The 22749-nt window shown below is 54.4% G+C and overlaps 7 protein-coding genes across 7 annotated transcripts; 3 read left to right on the top strand and 4 right to left on the bottom strand.

Annotated features, from left to right (window-relative positions):
• Positions 1-1229: 1229 nt before the first annotated feature.
• MYCGRDRAFT_54115 (uncharacterized protein) lies at positions 1230-2301 on the top strand (the record flags this gene model as incomplete). The annotated part of the gene is made up of 3 exons (XM_003856603.1): positions 1230-1484; positions 1538-1622; positions 1676-2301. Coding segments are annotated over 3 exons (849 nt in total), but the record flags the coding sequence as incomplete, so codon positions are not given.
• A 5498-nt stretch (positions 2302-7799) lies between these two features.
• On the top strand, positions 7800-8684 carry MYCGRDRAFT_33451 (uncharacterized protein; the record flags this gene model as incomplete). Its single annotated transcript, XM_003856604.1, has 1 exon — positions 7800-8684. One exon carries the CDS (start codon positions 7800-7802, stop codon positions 8682-8684), a length of 885 nt encoding a protein of 294 aa, XP_003856652.1.
• Positions 8685-9740: 1056 nt separating this feature from the next.
• MYCGRDRAFT_67183 (uncharacterized protein) lies at positions 9741-12419 on the top strand (the record flags this gene model as incomplete). The annotated part of the gene is made up of 2 exons (XM_003856605.1): positions 9741-11980; positions 12033-12419. The coding sequence occupies 2 exons, from the start codon at positions 9881-9883 to the stop codon at positions 12417-12419; spliced, it is 2487 nt and encodes an 828-aa protein (XP_003856653.1).
• Positions 12420-12896: 477 nt separating this feature from the next.
• Positions 12897-13733, bottom strand: MYCGRDRAFT_89996 (uncharacterized protein; the record flags this gene model as incomplete). The annotated part of the gene is made up of 2 exons (XM_003856982.1): positions 12897-13283; positions 13344-13733. 2 exons carry the CDS (start codon positions 13731-13733, stop codon positions 12897-12899), a joined length of 777 nt encoding a protein of 258 aa, XP_003857030.1.
• A 327-nt stretch (positions 13734-14060) lies between these two features.
• On the bottom strand, positions 14061-15649 carry MYCGRDRAFT_102848 (60S ribosomal protein L3; the record flags this gene model as incomplete). The annotated part of the gene is made up of 5 exons (XM_003856981.1): positions 14061-14440; positions 14494-15167; positions 15226-15382; positions 15464-15533; positions 15586-15649. The coding sequence occupies 5 exons, from the start codon at positions 15605-15607 to the stop codon at positions 14185-14187; spliced, it is 1179 nt and encodes a 392-aa protein (XP_003857029.1).
• Positions 15650-16376: 727 nt separating this feature from the next.
• Positions 16377-18059, bottom strand: MYCGRDRAFT_21187 (uncharacterized protein; the record flags this gene model as incomplete). Its single annotated transcript, XM_003856980.1, has 1 exon — positions 16377-18059. A coding segment is annotated over one exon (1683 nt), but the record flags the coding sequence as incomplete, so codon positions are not given.
• A 738-nt stretch (positions 18060-18797) lies between these two features.
• On the bottom strand, positions 18798-21194 carry HB2402 (high-mobility group non-histone chromatin protein; the record flags this gene model as incomplete). Its single annotated transcript, XM_003856979.1, has 2 exons — positions 18798-20641; positions 20693-21194. 2 exons carry the CDS (start codon positions 21192-21194, stop codon positions 18798-18800), a joined length of 2346 nt encoding a protein of 781 aa, XP_003857027.1.
• Between the last annotated feature and the right edge of the window lie 1555 nt (positions 21195-22749).

Raw genomic sequence — 22749 nt, forward strand, 5'->3', positions numbered from 1 at the left:
TTACATGCACAACTGTCAACATGTCCTGGTAATTCCAGTGCAGTAGACTCGACATCACGTCCGCTATGCACCAAATTCGTGCAGGCCGGAGTTGTCTGGTTAGCACGTGCTTCACTTCCATCTGATGTGCTCTAGACTTGTTGATCTGTCCAAGTACTGTCTCTCATGCCGTCGATCGGATATGCTGGTTTCCACCGCCAGATGGTACGGTTTGCATCATCTGGCCTTAGTTCATGTATAGGCGACAATGCAAGTTGGAAGTATGCCAGTGCGGTGTGTCGAGACTCGCGTGAAGGACGGAGAAACTTGGACAGGTGCAGTGGGGTCCGAGTCGGGGAACATGATGAAACGAACTATTATAGTTCTTCGAATGCATGTGATCGAAGCCAAGGTACGGTATGGGAGAGTCGGTGACATCAGGGTTGTTGCTTCCGCGGCGGTGAAGTCTCATCGACACATTGAAGGCTTCTGATGATCCTTATGGCATCGGGACCACGAAGTTATTGTAATTGCCTCAAAATCTTCTATGTCGTGCTTGCGTCTGCAGTGCATCACAGCCGTCATGATGTCTCGAGGGACTGGTTAGCTGGAATACAGCGCTCGTGGCTTGTTCGTGGACAATGGTTGACAGCCGTACCACGTTGATCGACCCCGATCGCGCTCCCGATCTCGTGGGGCTCATGCGACATTAGGACTTCCCCAGCCAAGGCATCGCAAGAGCAAGAAGAACCAGATCGCTTCCGTCGTAGTTCCTCACTTCCACAGAGCATATGCACCTGATCGTCTCAATATCCTGGTCGGCAAGGCTCAAGGATGATGACTGTGGCTTTGGACCCGTGGCGTCGAGCAAAATGTTCCCGGATCTTGTCTTGCACATGGACAGAATCTGGGCCAGAACCAGGGGAGGAACAGGCCTTTGACATCACCGTCGACCATGAATGTGGCCATGGCTTGTGGCTGTGCGGGAAAAGAAGCTCATGATCCGCGGTCGTAGGCGAGATGACTGCCGGGATCGACTGCCAACAAATCCATGGTCGCCTTGCTGGGACGGCATTGGATTGGTCGAGTCGTTGGAGTTGGTGTGGCTTTGCGCCTGAATTTCGGAACAGGGTCGATCGAGTGCACGTCATTGGCGTGAATCTGGTGATCGTGACGACGGCGCAACGGCTGCAGATGCTCAATTTTAAATAAATCATTCACGTCCCGTCGCAGCAACACGTCTAGCACACCGACCTTTGTACGACTGTCCGACCTCCTTTGCCTACGGACGACCTTCGTCTTTGTTCTTCGTCGCTCTTCCTACCACCGAACAACCACACCACTCTCGACATCTCCCTACCGCGGAAATGGGTCTCATCAAGGGAGGCTTCATGCGCGTCACGCAAACCTTCATCTACTTCCTCGCATTCCTTTGCTCCGCTGTTGCGCTCGGAATCTACGCCTACTTCTTGTCCGTCCTCGCGGACCGCGACGTTGGCATTCCGGTATGTTGGAAGTCCTCCAGACCTCCTGTTCATCTACTAATTTTCTTTCCCAGACGTACGAGAAGGCTGTGATAGGAATCGCTGGCGCTGGTGTCTTGTACACTATCATTGCAGTCGTCTTGACTTGCTGCCTCGGAGGTGAGTGTCACTGGGCGATGACTTGTGGTGCGGCAGAACTGACTTTCTCCAAGGCATCACCTTCTTCGGCTTTCTCGCCGTGCTTTTGGACATTGCCTTTGTCGGTGGATTCATCGCCATCGCTATTCTCACAAGAGACGGCGCGCACTCATGTTCGGGCATTATCCGGACTCCCCTCGGCCGCGGCCCAGCAACCAGCGACGGCGCCGGCTTTGACAATGGTGTCCTTGGAAGCCAAGAAAACGAAGTGACCTACGCTGTCAGCCAAAGGACCGCCTGCCGCCTGAACAAAGCCGTCTTCGCCGTCTCCATCATCGGCGCATTCCTCTTCCTTATCGCCGCCGCTTTCCAGGTCCTCCTCGTCCGCTCACACAAGAAGGAGAAGCGCTACGGTCCATCTCCAGCCAACAACTACACTTCCGGCTCGGCCAAGCGCAACTTCTGGCAGCGCAAGAAGAAGGAGCCCGAGATGGCTCGCGACGCTGAAATGGGCACAACCGCAGCGCCCCTTGCCGTCCCACACCACGACAACCGCCCAAGCTACGAGACCGGTACGACTGTCGGCGGCGGCAACGGCCACTTGACCGCCACCCAGATCGACAAGGTTGTTGGAGCCGACGGCTCACACAGCGGCTACTACACCCAGCCCACTGGCACCGCCGCCAACCCATACACCAACACCGCTGCCAACTATTAGAGTAAGGAGGATTTACGGGCAGGAGGAAGAGCTTTGGTCTGCAGGGAGACTTACGACATGATGTCAACGTATACCCACAATGGAATACCCAGGAACGATGATAGCGCGGCGTTCGGGAATGTTGCCAGCGCACGAGCGTGTTTAAACCAGAATACGTACGGAAGATATCCCATTAATTGTAATCAACTTCAAGGCATGCGCTGCTCCACTGGTTGTGAATGCGAATGGCAACGGTGCCTGCGCAACTGATTGACCTGTCTCGCTAACTTGCTTGCACAACGATCTAGCATGTCTTAGTAACTTACATAGTGCACCGATTTCGCATGCTTATTACGGTACATGCACGACTATTCAGCACGTCTTGCTAACTTAACTGTACGCTTATTTATGATTCCAACTACGGTACGTGTACGACTATTTAGCACGTCTTGGTAACGTACCTGTACGCCTATTTAGCATGCCTCATCGTACATGAACCCCTATTTTCCGAACCATTTACAGTACCTGTACGACTACCGAACATGCCTTCCTAACTTAAATGTACGCCTGTTTAGCATACCTGCTATGGTACGTGTACGACTATTTAGCATGTCTGGTAACTTAGATGTACGCCGGTCTAGCACGTCTAGCTAACTTATCGGAACGACTGTTTGGCATGTCGCATAAGTTAAATAAACAGCTATATAGCATGTCTTGCCAGCTCACTTTTACGACTATCGAGCAACTCTTGCTAGCTTAATTGTACGACGATTTAGCATGTCTCGATAACTTAACTGTACGACTATGTAGCATGTCTGCAAACTTACCTTGGACGACTGTTTAGCATTGTCTGCTAGTCTATCTAGGACTGTATCTGGCACTTCCGCCATATCGACTGAAGGGCTGTAGCCAGCATATCACCTCGTGAATGTGCTATGGCCGAAGATCTTAGGCAGGAGATTGTGCGATCTTCTGGGACGATTCGTACTGCTTCGTCCTCTTGTCGTTTGAATGGAAACCTTACCGCCGTCGACGATAGAACAAAGGTAGGAAGTCTCTCTCCCTTCTCCCGTATGCCGTAGCAAACTCCAACAAACAGACGGAGTTGCTGTATAATAAGGCTATGCCTCTCGTCTTCAGCGATCTCCCATTCCCCGGTCCCTTGCCATCCCTAAAGACATCTTATCCTCCGACCACAATGGCAGACGACAGCAATGATCCACCAAAGCTGACCGATGAGGAAGAGAACGCGGGCAGAGATGTTTCCATCGACAGGGTCATCAACGCAGCCAGTGAAATCGCAGCTACGTTTACGAACATCGTCACCTGCTTGAAGGTATTGAGGATGGAGAACTCCATGGACAGAAGCCGCGCAAGCGGAATCGACCATGCCGACGATCAAGACCCTGCCATTGCCAACGGTGCCAATGCTGCCGAGTCCGTTGGCGGTTCCGAAGCAAGCAGAGTGAAAGCATCCGTCCACGGCGCAAAAGACCCTGCCACCAACATTCCCACCGATCGGCCAGCGTCCGCCACAAATTCTGAATCGAGCTTCGTCACCGCCGCTTCCAGACAAACAGAACAACAGCCTGTCATCTCTCCCGCGACCAGTTCCATCGATGTTCACGATGTCTCCAAATCAGGCCAGCCCTCGTCGGAGTCAACGCAGAGCCCAAATGCTGCCCGGGAACTTGAAGCCTATAGAAGTGCGAGCAGCGACTGTATCAATGACGTGGCGATGTTCCTGCGTGTGGAATGGTGCGCGGCGCGGTCGGATGATCGGAAACGTCTCTTGCACCTGCTCGCGAAGATGACGAGTGTTGCATACTACGCGATCGGCATGAGCTGGGGCGCCAACGGCGAGGCGACGAATGATTTGCTCAGGGAGATTGGCTCTTGGGAGGGATTACCAGGCCGTCATGAGAACGAGAACAAGCTCGATCCTAGCTCTGCCATCAGCTCCGCCAGCTATATTCTCAGAATGACTGGCTGGCTTTCAGAGTTTTGGCCGGGGACCGAAGGATCGGAGCAAGTCAGAGTAGCTCTCAGGTCGTATGCGCGCTTGATTGTGATCTCGCACAGCTTTCTAGACATGGCATGGGATGATGGTGGGAAGACCGAAGACCTGCTGAGTGAGATCGTGACATGGAAGTCGAGAGTCGAGAAAAGAACAAGTGAGCATGATGCAGCTCAATTGAAGCGAGAGGAGGCTCGTAACGCGATTGTAAGCGACCAAAAAGCGCGTGCTGCGGCGGCTGAGATGGCAGAGGAGACTCGCAAAGCGACGGCTGCCAAAGCAGAGGAAGAGCGCGATGCGGCGGCTGCAGAGAAATTGGCGGAGGAAGATGCGACAGTCTTGGCGGCTGAGGAAAAGGAGAAGAAAATCAAGAGGAAGAAGGCCGAAAAGAGGAAGCGATACAAGAACAATCGCTCTCGGGCGATGGTGTAGGTCGTCTTCCAACAAGCGCGGTACGCCTAACGCTGGTCAAGGACTGTTTAGTGGTTACTCGGGAATTCTTCAGTCAGTCAGAGGGGCTTCGTTGGGAGTAATATGCGAGCGAAGCACCTCAGCCCTCATCGACGAGGCAAGTGTACGTAGTCCTTCTGAACGCAATCGTTGCACGAAAGCCCGCAACACTCTTCGCACATTGTGTTCTGTCCATCTCACCGCTGCCGCACAATCCTCACAGGCCGTGTGCTACTAGAAGTAGACGTGGTGCCTTCGTAGTTGGCCACGGTGCTTTTTGATCTTGGTTGAAGTAGACTCGGAACCGCGCATTCTTGTCTTACGAGGAGGTAATGATCGTGCCGATGACAAAAGGAACTCACATTCCGTGCCTATGAGCTGCAGGCAGCTCATGATCTTAAAGTGATATTGTCGAAAATGACGAGGTGAGGTGTACTTCGTGGTTTGGCAGGCCCGGAGTTGGCGGAGTTTGTGCTGGAAAGCTCGGACCCTCGAGAGTCGTCCGCATCTTCGAGAGCTTTTGTTGAAAACATGGCCATCTTCATCCACTACGCCCATATCACCCCTTCGAATGCGACCCATCGCTCGCCAGAGCTTCCGCTTGGCTACCAACAGTAGCCGCGTTCGCCAGCCATCTCGTTCACGTCACAATCCTACACAGCACATCCGAAGTCTAAGCAGAAGCACAAGATGTTGGAACGACACACGTGGGCCAAATGGAAACGGTCTACCCGACCACGACAGCCATGTCAACCCCCAGAAAGACGGTCAGACGACTCGAGAAGATGATCACGCGACTCCATCGCAGGAGGGCGAATCTGCAGAGGCAAAAGCTAGTGCAGAGGGACGAGAATCAGGCTTGAAGAAGACGCGGCGACAAAGGATAATACAAGCAAATGGTGTGCCTGAAGTTCCTAAACCTCCACCTATACCGGAATGGTTCCTCGACCACAATGTCAAGCTGCAAGTGGACAGTTTCGAGCCGAATCGCAAAGCCAAGAATGCTCAGGTGTTGAGATGCGTTGACAAAGAGACTGGACATACGGTATTCACGCTGCCGTGGTATGAGGCATGGCCTGTACCGGGACTACGACCCGGATCAGAAGGCGAAGCTGGAGGTGCAGAGGGGAAGCAGCCGATCGACGAGGGCTTCCTCGACAACGAAGTCGATTCCCAGACCACCAAGGAGACGCCAAAGACAAGTTCCACAGCGACTCCAATCCTCACACCGCCGACTGGAGAAGGTTACGAGGACATCACGCCGCACTCTCTGCTAAGATGGAGTCTGTTGGAAGCCGAGACAGCGATCAGTGCGGGCTTCACTGTCGCAGCGCAAGCACAGCCGAAGTCCTCACATGCAGCATCAAAAGTCGACATATCATTGCAATGTCCAGATTCGAAATCACATAGTCAAATGGACGACCTCGTGGAGGATCTTGCGGCAATAACTCAGTCGAACCTCATCCGCCTGGACGCGAACGACTTTGGAGAACTCACGGCGGACTACATTGGTAACGGCGCAGATTCGCTTGGATCGTTTTCCTCGCTTGGATATGATGTTTTTGATGGCTACACATCTTCGCCATTCCGGACTGCGCGTATCATAGAGGAGGAGGAGGAGGACGAGATGGACGAGGACGAAGAAGAGGACGATGAATCTCACGGCTCGAGCAAAGGTCGATCGTTTGGAGGGATGGAGAACATTAAGAAAGCTCTCATGGGTCATGGGAGCAGCCTTGCGAAAGCGTTGGGAAACATCAACGTTACTGGCATTGCGATTGCACCCTCTTCGATGATGAAGACATGGCCACCCAACGGGCAACGGCCCTTTCAAAGAGCGGAGCCCCAGGGCTCCTTCGATGCACTCGATCTGGACACTGCGAAATTGGGTCATTTGCTGGACGATTTGCTCAACGCACCTGAAAAGAAAAAGGCTCGTTCGCAATCGACGAAAAGCGAAGGGCTTCGCCGACGCCTGCCAGAGACTCTACTTGAGAACGGACCGGCAGCCACTAAGAAGTCTTTGGCAGACTCTGACGCTGCTCATCAGACACTGTGGCGAGTCTGGCGATCTAGCCCTGGGTGCTGGCTACCTGATGTTTCTGGCCTCATCGCAAATCGTATTCAGTGCGCGACCGAGCTCCCTCTTACACTGGCAGCCAATGACGAAAAAGGGTCTTCAGCGCCATGGACGAGCGCCAACGCAGCATCGCGGACTATTGTACACGTGCGCGACTTGAAAGATATCAGCAATTCCCGGATTGGCGAAGCCATTGTACGCAAGCTGGTCAGTGTGGTCAGTAAGCGACGCTTGGCCGGCGAAGAGATCCTCATAGTGGGTACATCGTCGCAAGACGCAAATGCCATGGGCGGGCTGTTCGCGAACTTCGCTCAGGACACCGATAATTCCGCATTCCGAACCATCACTGTGCCGCCTTTCTTCAGCTTGTCCAAAGCGCAAATCTCGCGATTCCAGCCGGAAGATCCCAACAAAGCCGGTGGTCATGCGGCACCCATGGACCGCCGAATACTGGAGATCAATACTCGCCACATTGAAACTATGCTGCGACGCCTCCGACCTGACGATGCGACCGATCTATTCTCAGAGACAGCGCAGAAGCAGTTGCAGCTAGCTGGTACTCCAGTTCTGGCTCAGAAGGTGCTCCCATTAGACCAAGTGCAACGCCTTGTCCTCACAGCAATTGGTCTGTCCAAGACTCATGCCAGATCCCAGTCAGTCAATGCCAGTCACATTGGCTTGGCTGCTTTGGTCATTGGGCAGGCCGATCGAAATGCTCGTGAGTGGACGAAGTTCAACTTCAATCTGGACCCGAAGAAGAGTCTCGCCGATGGCAAAGATGGGCCGGACGGATCATCGGCTGCGGTGAAAGCGAAGGCAAAACTGGACGAGCTGGCCAAGGGGTGCAATCAGCACGAGAGCAGACTGTTGACTGGTGTGGTGGATGCGCAGAATATCAAGACCGGGTTCGGACAGGTGCATGCACCGGAGGAAACGATTGATGCTTTGAAGACGATGACATCTTTGTCACTACTTCGACCGGAGGCATTCAAGTATGGTGTCCTTGCCGCGGACCGATTGCCTGGTCTGATGTTGTATGGCCCTCCCGGAACTGGAAAGACCTTGCTCGCCAGAGCGGTTGCCAAGGAGTCGAAGGCCACAGTGCTAGAAATCAGTGGAGCCCAGATCTACGAGAAATACGTTGGTGAAGGCGAAAAGATGGTGCGAGCCGTCTTCAGCTTGGCCAAGAAGCTCTCGCCTTGCATCGTCTTCATCGATGAAGCCGATGCCATATTCGGGAGCCGCAGCAATGCCGGCAACAAAACCACTCACCGAGAGATCATCAATCAATTCCTCCGCGAGTGGGATGGTATGGGCATGAGCAATGTCTTCATCATGGTTGCGAGCAATCGACCCTTCGACCTGGACGATGCTGTTTTACGACGACTACCGAGAAGAATACTTGTTGACCTACCAGTGACCAAAGATCGAGAGTCCATCCTCAAAATCCACCTCAACGATGAGATCCTCGATGACTCGGTCAAGCTCAACGAACTAGCCGAGCAAACACCTCTCTACTCCGGCAGCGACCTGAAAAATCTCTGCGTCTCCGCCGCACTGGCCTGCGTACGGGAAGAGAACGACCTCGCCAACAGCAAGCAAGACGACAAAGACTTCAAGCTCCCCGAGAAGCGCACGCTGTCGGGCCGCCACTTTGAGAAAGCCATCAAGGAGATCAGCGCGTCCATCTCAGAGGACATGAGTTCCTTGACGGCGATCAGGAAATTCGATGAGCAATATGGTGATCGTAGGGGAAGGCGCAAGAAGTCGGCGTATGGATTTGGGTTGGGAGATGGGAGCGTGGATGAGAGTGCCGCTAGAGTTCGGCCGCCGAAGTAGGCAGAGTGGATCGATTTAGGAGAGAGACTGTGTGAAGCATAGTCCTAGGATCGAACTTCTTCGGGATAATCTGATCGCACGGCCTCTCACGCCGTGTACGTACTAGGCCAGTTTTTTGTCGCAAAGCTCTCTAGCCAAGCTCTTCGCTCTGACAACCAACGGACATATCCTGGTACATGTCCATGGCATGTCAAGGTATCTTTCCAGCTTGAGTAGGCGGCATGCACTGATCCATGTGCTGAGTGTCTGACTTACCGGTCAAGCTTTTGAAGCTGGTATGCTCTGTGCCATGCCACTCGGATGACCGGCCCATTCACTTGGGCATATCAGCTTACAAGCCGTACCTATACGAGTACATGCACGCCGGATAAGGCGTCCTGCTGTTGCCGGGCACTTGAAGTGACTGGCCTGCCGAGTAAAATCTCTACACTCCCAAGAGCTCTTGGATGCAGCCGAATGAGATCATGACTGCGTGCCGCTTTGAAGCTACCGGGCTTGCAAGGGAAAGAAAAAGCGCCTCTCGAAGGCAGTTCTTACTGTGCCCGCGGAGCCACGCACGCCATCTACATGAGACGACGTCCACGCAATAAGCGGGCTTAGACGTCTTGGCTACACCAAAGCTGTGGGTTTTGACGCCGGTGTGACGGAGGGCAAGTTGTGCCGTCTTGGGAGCTGTTGGCATTGTGTCAGTGAGGCTGATGTGACCTGTATGTTGTGGTTGGAATGCTTGTTGTGTACACGGAAGGGATCCAGGGTGAACAATATAGAGATCGCACAAAGTCCATCTGTAGTTCGTATGGCCGATCATGGATCAACGATGAAAATAGCGGAGGATGGATGGATCTTGCGGCGGAAAACGAGGCTGGCGCCAAACTCTGTTTTGCTGGGCGATGGCGAGTCGATGAGATAGATCTTTCTACTGCATGCAGGCGGAGGCGGAGGCTACATCCATACATCCATACATCCATGTGCCAACCACACTCCCCTCCCTCTACACATTCGCTTCTTTGTTCGTCGTGACTTTGGACTTCGCCTTCGAACACGACGGGAGTCTTTCGCTAATTACCCACGGACCTACTCCCTTCTAGCCGAAGCCCTACCATTCACCTCGAAGGCAGCAGTACAACAACGACGAGTATACGGGAGACCACTCTTTTGCCTCGCGTTCGTTCCTCCACGCATCTGCCCACGCGGCCATGCGTCTCCCTTTCCATCTCCTCTCGCTGGTCGCCACAATCATCACAAACCCGCTCGTCAGCGCTTCTTCAGCGATTCGAAGTCCTCTAGGCGCCGTAACTACCCTCCAAAATGCGACCATCCACACCCACAACGGCCGCCTAACGCATGTCTCGGAATTCGACCTCACATTCAACATTCACGATGAGCTACATGTCAAGCTACGACTCGAGCCGAACCACGATATCGTCGGAGAAGGTGCAACTGTAACATACTTGAACCAGGATGGTAGCATCAGGCATACAGAGGGCATCGATCGTGCACAGCATAGGGTCTACAAAGGCACCACTTTCATACAGCGGCTGGGACATGAAGAGGAGACATGGAAAAATGTGGGTTGGGCTCGGATAACAGTAACGAGAGATGGAAGACAACCGGTATTTGGAGGCGCATTCAAGGTGGATCGCGATCACCATCATATTCAGACATCTACAAACTACCAACGGACAAAACACGCTCTGGACCCCGAGGTGGTGAGAGCAAATGGCGAAGAAGAGTTTATGGTTGTGTGGCGAGACTCGGATATCGGAAAGACACCCTTGGGACTCCATCAGGATCTCCGACGTGATGTCGACGGTCAAGCCTCCGAGTGCAGTTCGGACGAGTTAAACTTCAATTCACAGCCGGATCATCCAGTGTACATGGCTATGAAGTCGAAGCGCTCGGAGAAGCTCAGTCGATTCATGGACCCTGCGTACATCTTCAAGCGACAGGATATTGATGGAACCACAGTTGGCAACAGTGCCGGCGTGGACTTGAAAAGCACAATCGGTTCGACCGCAGGCTGTCCCAGCACACGTAAAGTCGCACTTCTGGGAATCGCAACCGACTGCACATATGCGCAAGATTTCGGTGGCGATACGCAAAAGGCTCGGGAGAACGTGCTCGACATGATGAATTCCGCGTCGGCAATCTACGAGCGAACCTTCAACATCTCTCTCGGACTACAGAATCTGAACGTCCTTCCACCGGAATGTCCTGGCACTCCCGCATCTGGCACCGAATGGAACCAAGCATGCTCGTCCTCGGTCGACATTTCGGAGCGCCTCAATCTCTTCTCTGCGTGGCGCGGCAATCAGAAAGACTCCAACAGCTATTGGACGCTTCTCAGCACTTGCAATACCGGATCGGCTGTTGGTCTCGCGTGGCTGGGTCAGCTTTGCGTTGGCACTGCCATCACAACGAACGGCAGTGTCACTGGAGATGGCTCGACGAACGGCGGCTCGGAGACGGTCACAGGAGCCAACGTCGTAGTCCGTACGAACGGTGCAAGCGAGTGGCAAGTCATGGCCCACGAGACCGGACACACCTTTGGTGCTGTTCACGACTGCACCGACTCATCATGCCAGAACCAGCAATTTGTCGACTCGCAACAGTGCTGTCCTTTCTCCGCACAGGGTTGTTCCGCTGGTGGCAGCTACATCATGAACCCCTCCACCACACCAGGCATCGAAGACTTCTCTCCTTGCTCAATCGGTAACATCTGCAGCGCACTGAACCGCAATTCCGTTGACGGCTCCTGTCTCACCAGCAACCGCAACGTGAACCTTGTCACAGGTCAACAATGCGGCAACGGCATCGTCGAAGAAGGTGAAGACTGCGACTGCGGCGGTGAAGTCGGCTGTGCCGGTGACACATGCTGCAACCCTACCACCTGCAAGTTTACCACCGGCTCCGTCTGTGACGATGCCAACGAAGACTGCTGCCGCAATTGCCAGTTTGCCACTGCTCAGACCGTCTGCCGCGCTAGCACCGGGCAGTGCGATCCTGAGGAGACTTGCCCTGGTAACGCGGGAACCTGCCCGGCCGACAACACTACAGAAGATGGCACGAAGTGTGGTGATGGATTGTCCTGCGCCTCTGGTCAGTGCACCAGCCGTGACATGCAATGTAAGACTGTCATGGGCAGCTACACCCAAGGCAACGACACCTACGCATGTCAATCATCCGGCTGCGCTCTCAGTTGCGCCAGCCCCGAGTTCGGTCGCGGCGTCTGCTATCGTCTGCAGCAGAACTTCCTTGACGGTACATCCTGCGGCGGAGGCGGTCGATGCAACAATGTAAGCTCACTCTTCCAACCCTACATCTCAGCCAAACACTAACACTACTCAGGGACAATGCAAAGGCTCCACCGTCGGCGGCTCCGTTCGCTCTTGGATTGACGACAATAAAACCATCGTCATCGCCGTCGCCTCCGCTGTGGGCGGCATTCTCGTCCTTGCCATTCTCAGCTGCATTCTCAGCAGGTGTCGCCGCCGTCGCGGTCGGCGGACCGCACAACGAGGGCCTGGCGGCGCTCCTATTCCTCCGCCGATGGGCCATACGGGTGGATGGAATGGTCCACCGCCGCCGAACATGGCACAGCAGAACAGCAGCCCGAACTTCTATGCGCCTTCGCATCCGAGTCAGGGGTGGGCCAGTCAGTCCTTCGCACCGCCGACTTCGCCTCCACCACCGCCGCCGGCGTATCAACAGCATGGGAGTACGCGGTATGCTTGAGTGACAGTCAAGTGACTGCATATTTGCGGCGTCGATTGTTGCACTTTTCATCACGATTTACGACTTTTGCATTGAGGAGAAGACTTGTATATAAATAGTACGGTTCGACCGGCCGATCACATTGTTGGAGGAAAAAGGAATTCCGAGATCTAGAGGCAATACATTCGCGGCTCTCGCTGACAGCAGAGAGTCCCGTTCTGATTCTTGAATCTGTTGATCTTTTCTATTGTCTTTCTGTTGACCACTGTCGTGTCCTCGTGCCAGTCGTAACATTCTGAACTGCAGCCAAAGCCGACCCGCACTAGGTCTGCTCGGTAGGACTCAGCTCGTTGATGCATCCGTGTGACTCTTGCTGTTTCGTCTCTCTGCTTCAGCTGCCCATGTCTTGCTCCATATCCAAGCTCATCCTCGGAAGCTCTCGTTCTATCAAAACCGCTGCCATCTCGCCTATCGATCCTTCCTTTTCCACATGCCGTATCACTGTGGATCAGGCAGCTGATCCGGCAGTCCACGAAGAAACTGAATCTCTCCTCCCACCCGTCCTCCATCTCTCGTGACCAGAACCGTATCGTACTCGAAGAGCTCCTCTGCTTGCTCCCTGTCTGCAGCACTTCTCAAGTCTACGACCGTTTCCACCATCGTGGCGAAGCGATCTCCGAAGTGCACCTTTGCCGCTTCACGCAACGCGTCGAGGTTGGCTGCTCGCTGGAGTTCGCGCAACTTCTCCGGCGTCAGCTTCTTGTGAGACTTCTTGCCCTTCTTGCGGCGGGAAAGCTGCTTGTCGGTCTTCTTGTCCTGGGTCGTGGGTTCGGGCTCCGCATCGGCTTTGCTCTCGTCGTTGGTTTCGTCTTCGTCGTCGTCGATCTGCAATGATGAAGTCAGCTCCTGTTGACGGGAAGTGAGAGCAGCATCGGCGTATCTTACCCTCTCATTGCTCCCGCTGTCCCCGGTGTCCCTCGTCCGATCTTGAACTCTCAACTCCGCAATCCACCCCTTCCCATCCTCAGTGAAGTAGCCTTGGAGCTCCTTAAGCTCGCACCGGAAGCGAATTTTGCCCTCCTCAATGAACCCAATGACTCGATACCTGCTCCCACTATCCGTAACGCTCTCTTGAACAGGCGAGAACTCTCCTTCCCTTTCGAAGATGGAGATGAGCATAGCGTGAGGCTCGCGGCCGCTGTCGAGCATCAAAGCCCACTGGATGAAGATGTTGTGGAGGTTTTCGTAGTCATTGACCGCGCGGCTGAAGGTGTTGATGCAAGTTTTCCTGAGCTCTGAAGCAGCGCTCTGTGGCGAGTAGTCTGAGTCAGCCATCGTTGGATGTGATTTCTGATGTGGCGGTGGCTTTCGTACAATACCGACGTTCGGAGTGGCAGCGTCGTTGGTGGTGACATGGTGTTGAGAAGATTAAGTAGTTCCTGTTGGGGCGAAAGATAAGGACAGTTCCCAGACGCAGGTGAACGAAGCCGGCCGTACAATCATGAAGCGGCTCATCATTCTAGGAGCACCCAATTGTGGAGTGTGGTGAAGTGAAACTAGGACAGCTGATTGCTGCAGTTCCTTCCCAAGTGAAGTGAGAAATGTCTCTTGTGTAATGACAGATGAAAGAAGAGAACACGACCTACAGGTGCAACAAGATGGTGTGGAAGGCAAAGAAGTTTCTGGTATCGTTGAAACTACATAATGCCATGTGAGCCCCGTGAGCCCTTCATCAGGATCCATGACCAACGCCGCTTCCACCAACCCCATGCGAAACGCTGTACTTTTACGATGAAGCAACAAGGTCCTTCTTGAGGGTACCGACAAACTGCTTCTTCTCGGCGGGTGTTTGGTATGCGCCGTGACCGAACTTGCTGGACGTGTCGATCCATTTGAGCTCGACCTTCTCGAGTGCGCGGCGGGAGGTGTGGATGAACATTGATTTGCGGAGAGTCATGACACGCTTCTTGACACCAGGGACGGAACCCTTGAGGAGCACGAAGTCGTTCTTGACCTCACCGTAGCGGACAAAGCCACCGAGACTGTGCACTTATTAGTGATGATTCTGATAGCTTGTTCAAAACATGATACTCACGGGGTGATGGCCTTCTTGCTGTGGTCGAAGTCGGTGGTGGCGTTGCCCTCGTCGTTGCCCTTGCCAATGCGGTAGACCTTGTGGTTGACCGAGGTACGGTGGTGGTAACCGTCCTGACCGGCACGAGCGACCGACCATTGGACGTGGGAAGGATGCCATGCACCGATACAAGCGACCTTGCGGAGACCCTTGTGCGTCTTGCGCGGAAGCTTCTTGGTTCCCCATCTGCTGGTGACACCGGAGAAACCGTGACCCTTGGTGACGGCGATGCAGTCGATCATCTCGTTCTGCTCGAAGATGGAGTCGATCTCGACGGGCTTCTCGAAAAGACCCTGGCCGAATTCGACCTTGTCGGCGATGGAACCTCCGTTGACTTGGATCTCCATGAGGTGGGCCTTCTTCTGCTTGAGAGGAGTCTTGCTGATCTGGGTGTGGGCGAGGACGCGGACGACAGTGCAGTACTTCTTGATGCGCTCGAGGTCGCGGGTGATGGACTTGCCGCCCTCCTCGGCGTGCTTCTTGGCGTACTTGGTGAAGGCCTTTTTCTTGCTCTTGTACCAGTTCTTGTAGAATCGGCGCTTGACCTCGTCCGAAAGGTGCTCAGCCCAGACAGTAGTCAACGAGCGGAGTCCGCGGGGTGTCTCGATGTAGCCAACCAGACCAACGACAATCATCTGTATAAATGTACGGATCAGCGCATGCCATGAATGGTATTGGCGCCAGTTCTCGTACCGGAGGGGTTTCGATGACAGTAGCTGCCTCGACGATCTCCTTCTTGTGCAACTTCGCACCAGGTCGGTCAAGGTCGCGCACGATGGTGGTCATGCCGGCCTTGTAGCCCATGGCGGCGGTGAGGTGGGTCTTTTGCTTCGGGTCGTCCTTGGGGAAGCTATGTGCAGTCGAGTGTCAGCCAATGCCTCCTTGTCCTCTCTTTCTGTTTTCCATCTCTGCTGCCGGGTGTGATATGTACCTCTTGACCTTTCCACGGTGACGGGCGGCGCGCTTGCGAGGCAAGAATGCCAGAGAGCCATGGCGGGGCGCTGCGAACAATGTCAGCGATGGTTTAGAAGACGTCCATGTGAGTCTTCTGACCTTCAAACTTGCGATGCGACATGACTGCGGGTTAGTTGGGGACGATGTAAAAGTCCTTGTCGATGTCCAACCTGAAGTTGAAAGTTCAGTGGGATTTCGGAAGGTGCAAAGCAGTCTTGGCGAGGCGGGCTTGCCGAACGATTTCTGAGTGATGCCTCAGGCACGAAACAGTGGATATTTTCACAAGACCGGAGTTTAGTTTAACTCGCCTCTTGCCCGTACTCGACTGCAGTCCTGCAATGCCGACTGTCGTTGCGAGTAGCTGCAGCGTTCATGACAGGAATTGAGACTTTGCACGTGAGAGGCGCTCTCTTGCAGTGAATGTCATTCATTGAGTTGTAAAGCAATCGCTTGCGTACGCTTGCTATCTATCATTCTACTGCCGTTCAACATCATATCCAGATCTCGTTATACATTTAATCACCGTTGCTCCTAGATTCTTGGCCAAGATTGCCAGTCACGCGATCCATGCGTCTGCCCACCAAATCCTCGGTCGAAGCCAGTCTCGACAAGAAATGCATAGTGTCGGAAGGACTCTTCCTCCCAGACATGTTCGAACTTCTCGTTACCTTGCTGCGAGAACTGTGCAGTCGACCGATGTGACTCGTGCCTGACTTCTTCTTCGTTGTGGGTGAGCTGATGCTCGTCATGCGTAGCCTGCCGGGTACCTGGATTTCCAAAGGTCGACCATCATTCGATGCCTCGGATGTTCTTCGGCTGCGTGCTTTGGAGTGACTGAAGTAGTCCTCGCCATTGTTCGACGCGACGCTCGAGGGAGGCTCATGGCCGACCTCAGCCTTCTCGAAGACGTCTCGCATCCACCGACTGCAGGCGTGCACGTACTGCCAACCTCGAGGAAAGACGCTGACAAATTGGAGGAAGCCATGGCTGACTCCGTTGACGAGCACGACTTGAACATGTTTCTTATCATCGAAGACGGCGTCCTCATTCTCCAGGCCAAGTTCTTGTCGACGAGTGAACTCTTGTTTATGTGCCTGGCGCAGACGACCGGCGAATATGGCCGTGTCATCAACCAGAGGATCGCGCTCGCCGCAGAGCAGAAAAGTCTTCGGGAAGCGGGCCAGAAGCGCCTCTGGTGCGCGGAGTGGTGATAGTAAATAGTCCGTCGCGAAGTCGGGTCGACGGTACTCGCCGACGTATAGCACAATCATGGCGCGAAGCATTTCCGGAGAAATGATGCGATCGTTGAAGTAGGATATCATACTACTCATTGCAAGTCGAGTATACTGCTTAGATCTGCGTTGGCCGTTGCTGCGTACTCCATTGGTCATGTGGTCATCGTCTTCATCGTCCGAATTGCCTGGGGTGTTTGGAGTGAGCTTTCGGAAATCTTGGCTTTTCCGGTCCATGATTCGCTTATTCTCGGTCCGTCGTTCAGGCCTTCGTAAAAGGGAGAGTTGTTCATCCGTCATCCAGTTGCCTATATTCATCTCCAGTGCAGGGTATATGCCGACGACTGCTTCCGGTGGTGGCAGACTTTGTGCTTGACGACTAGAATCCCAGCCAGAGTATGGTGACTGGTCATCCAGTATCATCAAGACAGTGCTGAATGCCAGATTTCCGCCAGCACTGTCTCCACTGATAATGATCTTCGGAGCATGCTCTCCAGATAATCCAACGCATCGACCGCGAGTGGCCACCATCTGGAAGTATGCATCGTAGCACTCGTTCAGAGCATGAGGGTAGGGATACTCCGGAGCCTTTTTGTAGTCGAGAGCAATGACTGGGATTCCCAATTTACCCGCCCATGCCATGAGCTTGTCGTCGTGACATCGCGGATCCATTGCAACGAATCCGCCTCCTGGTATGTCCAGCACTAGCTGATGCTGTTCTGCAAGATCAGACATTGGTCCATCGAAGTATAACCATGCCGCTACTGCTTCTCTGTAATCGCTGTTCTTCGGTCTCGGTATCGTAATCGGCCTTGGTGGATATTTCATAAACTTCGGACGCATCAAGCCCGTGACCCAACGCAGTACTGGCGAATTGGGTTTGTTCCAGCTCACTCGCAAATGCTGTACGTTCAAGTCTCCGCGTACTCTCTTGACCAGTTCGTCTGCTTGCTCCGCACAGACCAGATAGTACACTGTGAAGATGATCTCGCAGGAATGTCGCAGCCATTTGGGCCGCAAATGCATGGCAGTCCACCAGCCAGCGTCCAGCGCTGTTGTTATCCATGTCGCGCGAAAGAAGCTTCGATCATATAAGTTCGCCAGCGGCTCGGGCGATTCTAATCCCACAACTCTTGCAAAGTTCCGCGATACGTAGAGAGCGACACCGGAGGCGACGAGAGCCTGGTGCATGGTAAATCGACTCGAGAGCCATCGCGACAGTCTTTGAACGCCTGGCGGGCCATGGCGACTGAACTTGGAGAGGTAGAAGCTCCAGAAGAGCACGACGGTGAAGACCTGCCACTTGCGGAAACGGGTCGATGGTCGACCCAAGATGTGATCTGGATGTTGACTGTGTCAGGAGAGTTGGAGAGGAGTACACACGGCGTGTTTCCTACACACCTATCATGGGCGGGATCTGTCTTGTCCAAACCAATGTGGACGCATGAGGGCGCGGGTGACAGGGACGCACACGGCGGAAAGGTGTTGCAGCGTGGACGAACGTGGAGGTAGCGGGTTCAACACGCGGGGAGCGGTTTCAGAGTTGTCGTCCGGTTGTGTGTGATGAGAGGGACATCGGCCGAACAGAGTCGACAGTATTGGTAGTGTAGAGAGTGATAGCAGACAGCAGACCAGGCCATCGTGACCTCGTAGTCCAGCGAGCGAACAACAGCCGGTACGACGGCGTGACGTTGGAAGCCCTTGACGTCGCGAAGGTTTCCGCTTACCACGCTGTTGCTTGCATGTGAAAGAGAGAAGCGCCCGGGCATGTGATTCATCTCCACACCGACCAACCCACGGGTAGTCCCGCCGTGGGATCGACCAGGGCAGAATCGAATTCCTCCGCTGGACCTAGGTTGTCGATGACATGACGGATTGCGCCTTCATGACTGATACCAGTATCAAGACAATGGTGGACACGCGCATTGCTTCTCACAGATGCCATCGGTACATTATTGATCGCTAAAGTAATGCTAGACGAGTATCTGCCTCGTCTCGTCACGGGATGCCATGGATGAAGAATATCGACACTTTCCACTCCGACGACTCTTCCATCTTACTGTGTTGCTCCTACTCTTGCTATTCCGCTCCATTCCCAAAAGCTCGCACCCACTCGCTGACCTCAAATCCCAGCCTCCTCAAAACAGACGGCTCAATCTCCAGCTCCTCTTTGCCCTCGATCTTGGTGCGCTTGACCGAGAACAGGTTGCCATCCGCCATGATGTCCACGCTGGCCTTGCCGCTTTCGGATCCGCTGACACTGTCACGAACATAGATGGTGAGATCGGGACTGACAATACCGCGCCACTGAGTGGCCGTCCACGTCCAGTGGTCGAGCGGCGAGTATGGATCATGCGCGGTGATGGGAATGTGGCAAGCGAAGAAGTTGCTCGCGAAGAGAGAATAGTTGGCGATGAGGCTGACCGGCTTGGTCGAAGCTGCTGCGCTGCTCATCTCTTTGCCAGAAATGGAGGACGATTTGGAACCGCTGCCGACATCCGTGTTGGACGAAGCCGCCGAGTCCACGCGCCCAGCTTCCTGAGATTTGCCGCTGTCTGCGGACGATCTCGTGACTGGCTTTGGTGAGTCGTCGCTCTCGTCGTACTTCTCGTCGATGGCTCTACTGGGGGTTTTCGACGCCTGCGTCGGTGTCGCATCAGCCATGACAGAGTCGACGCCGGACGACGCGGGCTTCATCGACAAGGACTCCAGAATTTCACCACTCTTATCAAGCCAGTCGGCTGTAAGACGATGATAACGCGACATGATTTTCTGCTTGCCGGCCTCCACGACGACAGCAGGGCCATCTACAAGCGTCACATTCAGGTCGTCGCTTTTGCTTAGAGTCTTGCTCAACCATGCGCCGAGCTTCCTCACAGCATCCGGGTTATCACCTTCAATGACAAGCAGCGGTCCTCGTGGAGCTGATGGTTGTACTGGAACTGGAGGCGCTACTTGGCTGAGAACCTTGACTTTGTGCCAGAATTCCATGCTCATGATCTGGTCAGTAACAGACTTGCCGGTGCTTGGAGTGCTGGCAGTACTTGGTCCAGGGGGACCCGGCGGGCCTCCTGTCTTCAGCGGTGGCAGAGTCAGAGAACGATCGTGTGGTGGACCGCCTTGCGACAGCCGATGTTGTTGGTAGCCCATGACCGGTCTCGGTGGCGGGGGCATGGGGCCTGGGCTATTCATCATTCCTTGCAGGCCAGGAAGACTCTCGCGACGGAGATGGTGACCATTCGCGCCGGCAGGGTATGGGTGTGGAGGATTCTGTCCGAACGGGAATGGTGTTCCAGGGCCCACCGGTTGAGGCCCATGTTGCGGTACGGTGACATATCGCTGCGGTATCGAGCGGTTAAAGTGGGACGGCGGATCACCGTTGAATCGACGACGCTTGGTATCCGGGCTGAGAGGTCCCAGATCATCGTGATCGTCCGGATGGCGGCCTGGTGACATGATTCCGCTGGGATATTGTTTGGCAAGAGATCGACGAAGAGCCGGCGACTGTAAACTGAGGTCTCGCAACACAGGAAGTGTCCGACTGACGGGCGTGTTGGCGGATGCTGGTGTGTGCGAGCCTGAAGGACTTGAGCCGTAGCTTTGGAAGTGCGTGTATGGTGTTGATGGCGCGAGAATGGTCTTGCCTCCACACTTTGTGCACTTGGCCTTCTCGATTGCGGAAGTGGGCGTGTCTCCAGAAAGACTGGTGCGTCGGCCGCTGCGTTTCGGTTGGTAGCGGTAAGTGGGATACTGTGCTTGATGGCGAAGCTTCTCTTCCTCCGCAAGCGCTTTCCACTTGCTCTTGGTTTCGGGAGTCTCGTTCTGCCACCGCAATCCGATGATCTTGGAGATTTCTGGATTCGCAAGGCCTTGATGTTCCGAAACGACTTGGGCTTGATAGTGCTGACGATATAGTATGAATGCTGGGAGAAGTCAGATGGTGTCGGCAAGCGAGCGCAATGGTTCGGTCATACCGTTGCGCGGCCTTGGAATCTTGGGATCCGGTTGGCAGATGCACACGTGTATACTGTCGCCGCTATTCGCTCTGCTATGCGCCGGTGTGCCTTCGTTGCTGTCAAGATCTTTGTCTTCCTGCTCAACAATGCCAGTCGTTCGTTTCCTTGTTGTCCGGAAAGGAGGACTCTCTTCGGGCGTCAATGGAGTGTTGGTCGAATCGTGAGAAGGAGTCGGCGAAAGTCTGTGGGATCGAGACGACGCGGAAGAAGTCCTGCGATCGGGACCCGCGGTGATGATATGGCCGACGGGAGGGTCCTGGGTGTGAGACCTGGTCAAGACACTCGATTCAGTCTGATTACCGTCTGGCATGGTGCGCTGCCACAGCTGTCTCGTGAAGATGATACGGCCGGGCTCAGATACGGGTTGCTGCGTTTGTGACAACGGCTGAGGAGAAGGCCAGTGGGAGGGGTGCGGCGGTGGAGGCGGCAGCAACGGCGGCGGGTTCTGAACAGAAGGCATGGAGACGAAGATGGCAGGGTATCACAGTCTCTTGTTCCACCGGCATGCCCACCAACAATGAAAGGTTCAGCGTACCAATGACAGAGCGTGACGAATTAATCAGGTATGCCTATTCATTATTGCAAAAGAAAGCAGTCAACCTTTGTGCCTATTATCGCCGGCTGACAGTGGCATGCGATTCTTTGTCCCACGACGAGCACGGGCGTCGTTTAGTCCGCAATGCTGCGATTGTTGCGGAGTCGACACTGCAGGCTTTCTTTGTTCTTTGTTGCTGGTTGCAGCACCGAAAACGGCCAAGGCCGAAGCGCGCAGTAGCTGGACGGAACGTCAGCTCCCTTTGAGACATTCTTGAGCGGTAAGCATGCAAGGAGGCGTCTTTAAAATATGCATCCTTGTACAGCGGGGAGGGAATCAAACGACCACACCCCTCGTTCAGGTCCGGCACCCGCATGGAAAACCAGGAAGATGATGGCATAGCGAAGAATTGTCGTGGAGATACTCTGGAATGTTACCCATCGTTACAACGGTGTTCGTCTGCCGTGCGACACACGACCACCTCACTTCTCGTGCTGTTCTGCTCCGCCTCTTCGACGTGTGGTCGGGATGGCCGATGTGCGGACGATCGTCGCTGCACGTCTTCCAAGGTTAATGATCGCTTGCCAGACTGTCGGGACCACGATGCCGCTGTGAAGCACTCCTTCATTGGTCTCAAATTGTCCGCTTCAGTCTGTGTTCCCGATGACGACGTCGCTCAGCTTCCGATGGTTGAACAGAGTCGTGTTTGACGGACAACCACCAACTTAAATTTTCCGGAACAGAGCAGTCCAATCTTCCAGCGTCAAACATCCAAGTCCTTGATCGATTACCGTCTCTCGCATCAATCTGCACCTAAGCGGGTATCTGCATCGACTGTTCACTGTTCCAGAGGACCGGAACACGCCGTCGAGATCGAGCGCTTCGCAGCACGTTTGCATAAGGGTGTGTGGGTACGTGCCGAAGCAACGGCGTCAGACGGCATGTTTGATCCTGCTCGTGCATCCTCGTGGGTGCAAGTCCATCTCTCGCGCGCGTTTGTGCCACCCGGTTGACTCAGTCAGACGGTCAAACCATGACCACGTTGCCGCATTTAGTACTTTGGATGTGTCGGAGCTAAACTCTTGCGCAGAGATTCGACAGCCCGTCTGATTCGAGATATGCCTTGGAACGTCATGAAATTGCTGTCGCTACCCGCAGTGGGTATTTCGGGAAGCAGCATGACTGCGGATTGCCTGGCCACGCGATACACTCTGCTGGGAAGTTGGAATCCGTTTGTGCTCAGTCACAGCGGAACGCTGCAGCTGTCAAACATCGGCGGGGTACCTGTTGTTGGCGGTTCAACCGGCCGTGCAGACAAGTAAGAGTGAGCAATATCGGCTCCCAGCTGACGAGGACGATGTATGTATGCGGGCCTGTGCGACCGAGCATTGTGGTGTGAGAGTAGGCGCATGCAAGCTGTAAGTGAGGGATGCAGCCCTGTCTCGGTCTTCCTCGTTCAAAGTTGCTGCAAGACCGTTAC

The sequence above is a fragment of the Zymoseptoria tritici genome, chromosome 1, assembly GCF_000219625.1.
Source record: "Zymoseptoria tritici IPO323 chromosome 1, whole genome shotgun sequence".
NCBI lineage: Eukaryota > Fungi > Ascomycota > Dothideomycetes > Mycosphaerellales > Mycosphaerellaceae > Zymoseptoria > Zymoseptoria tritici.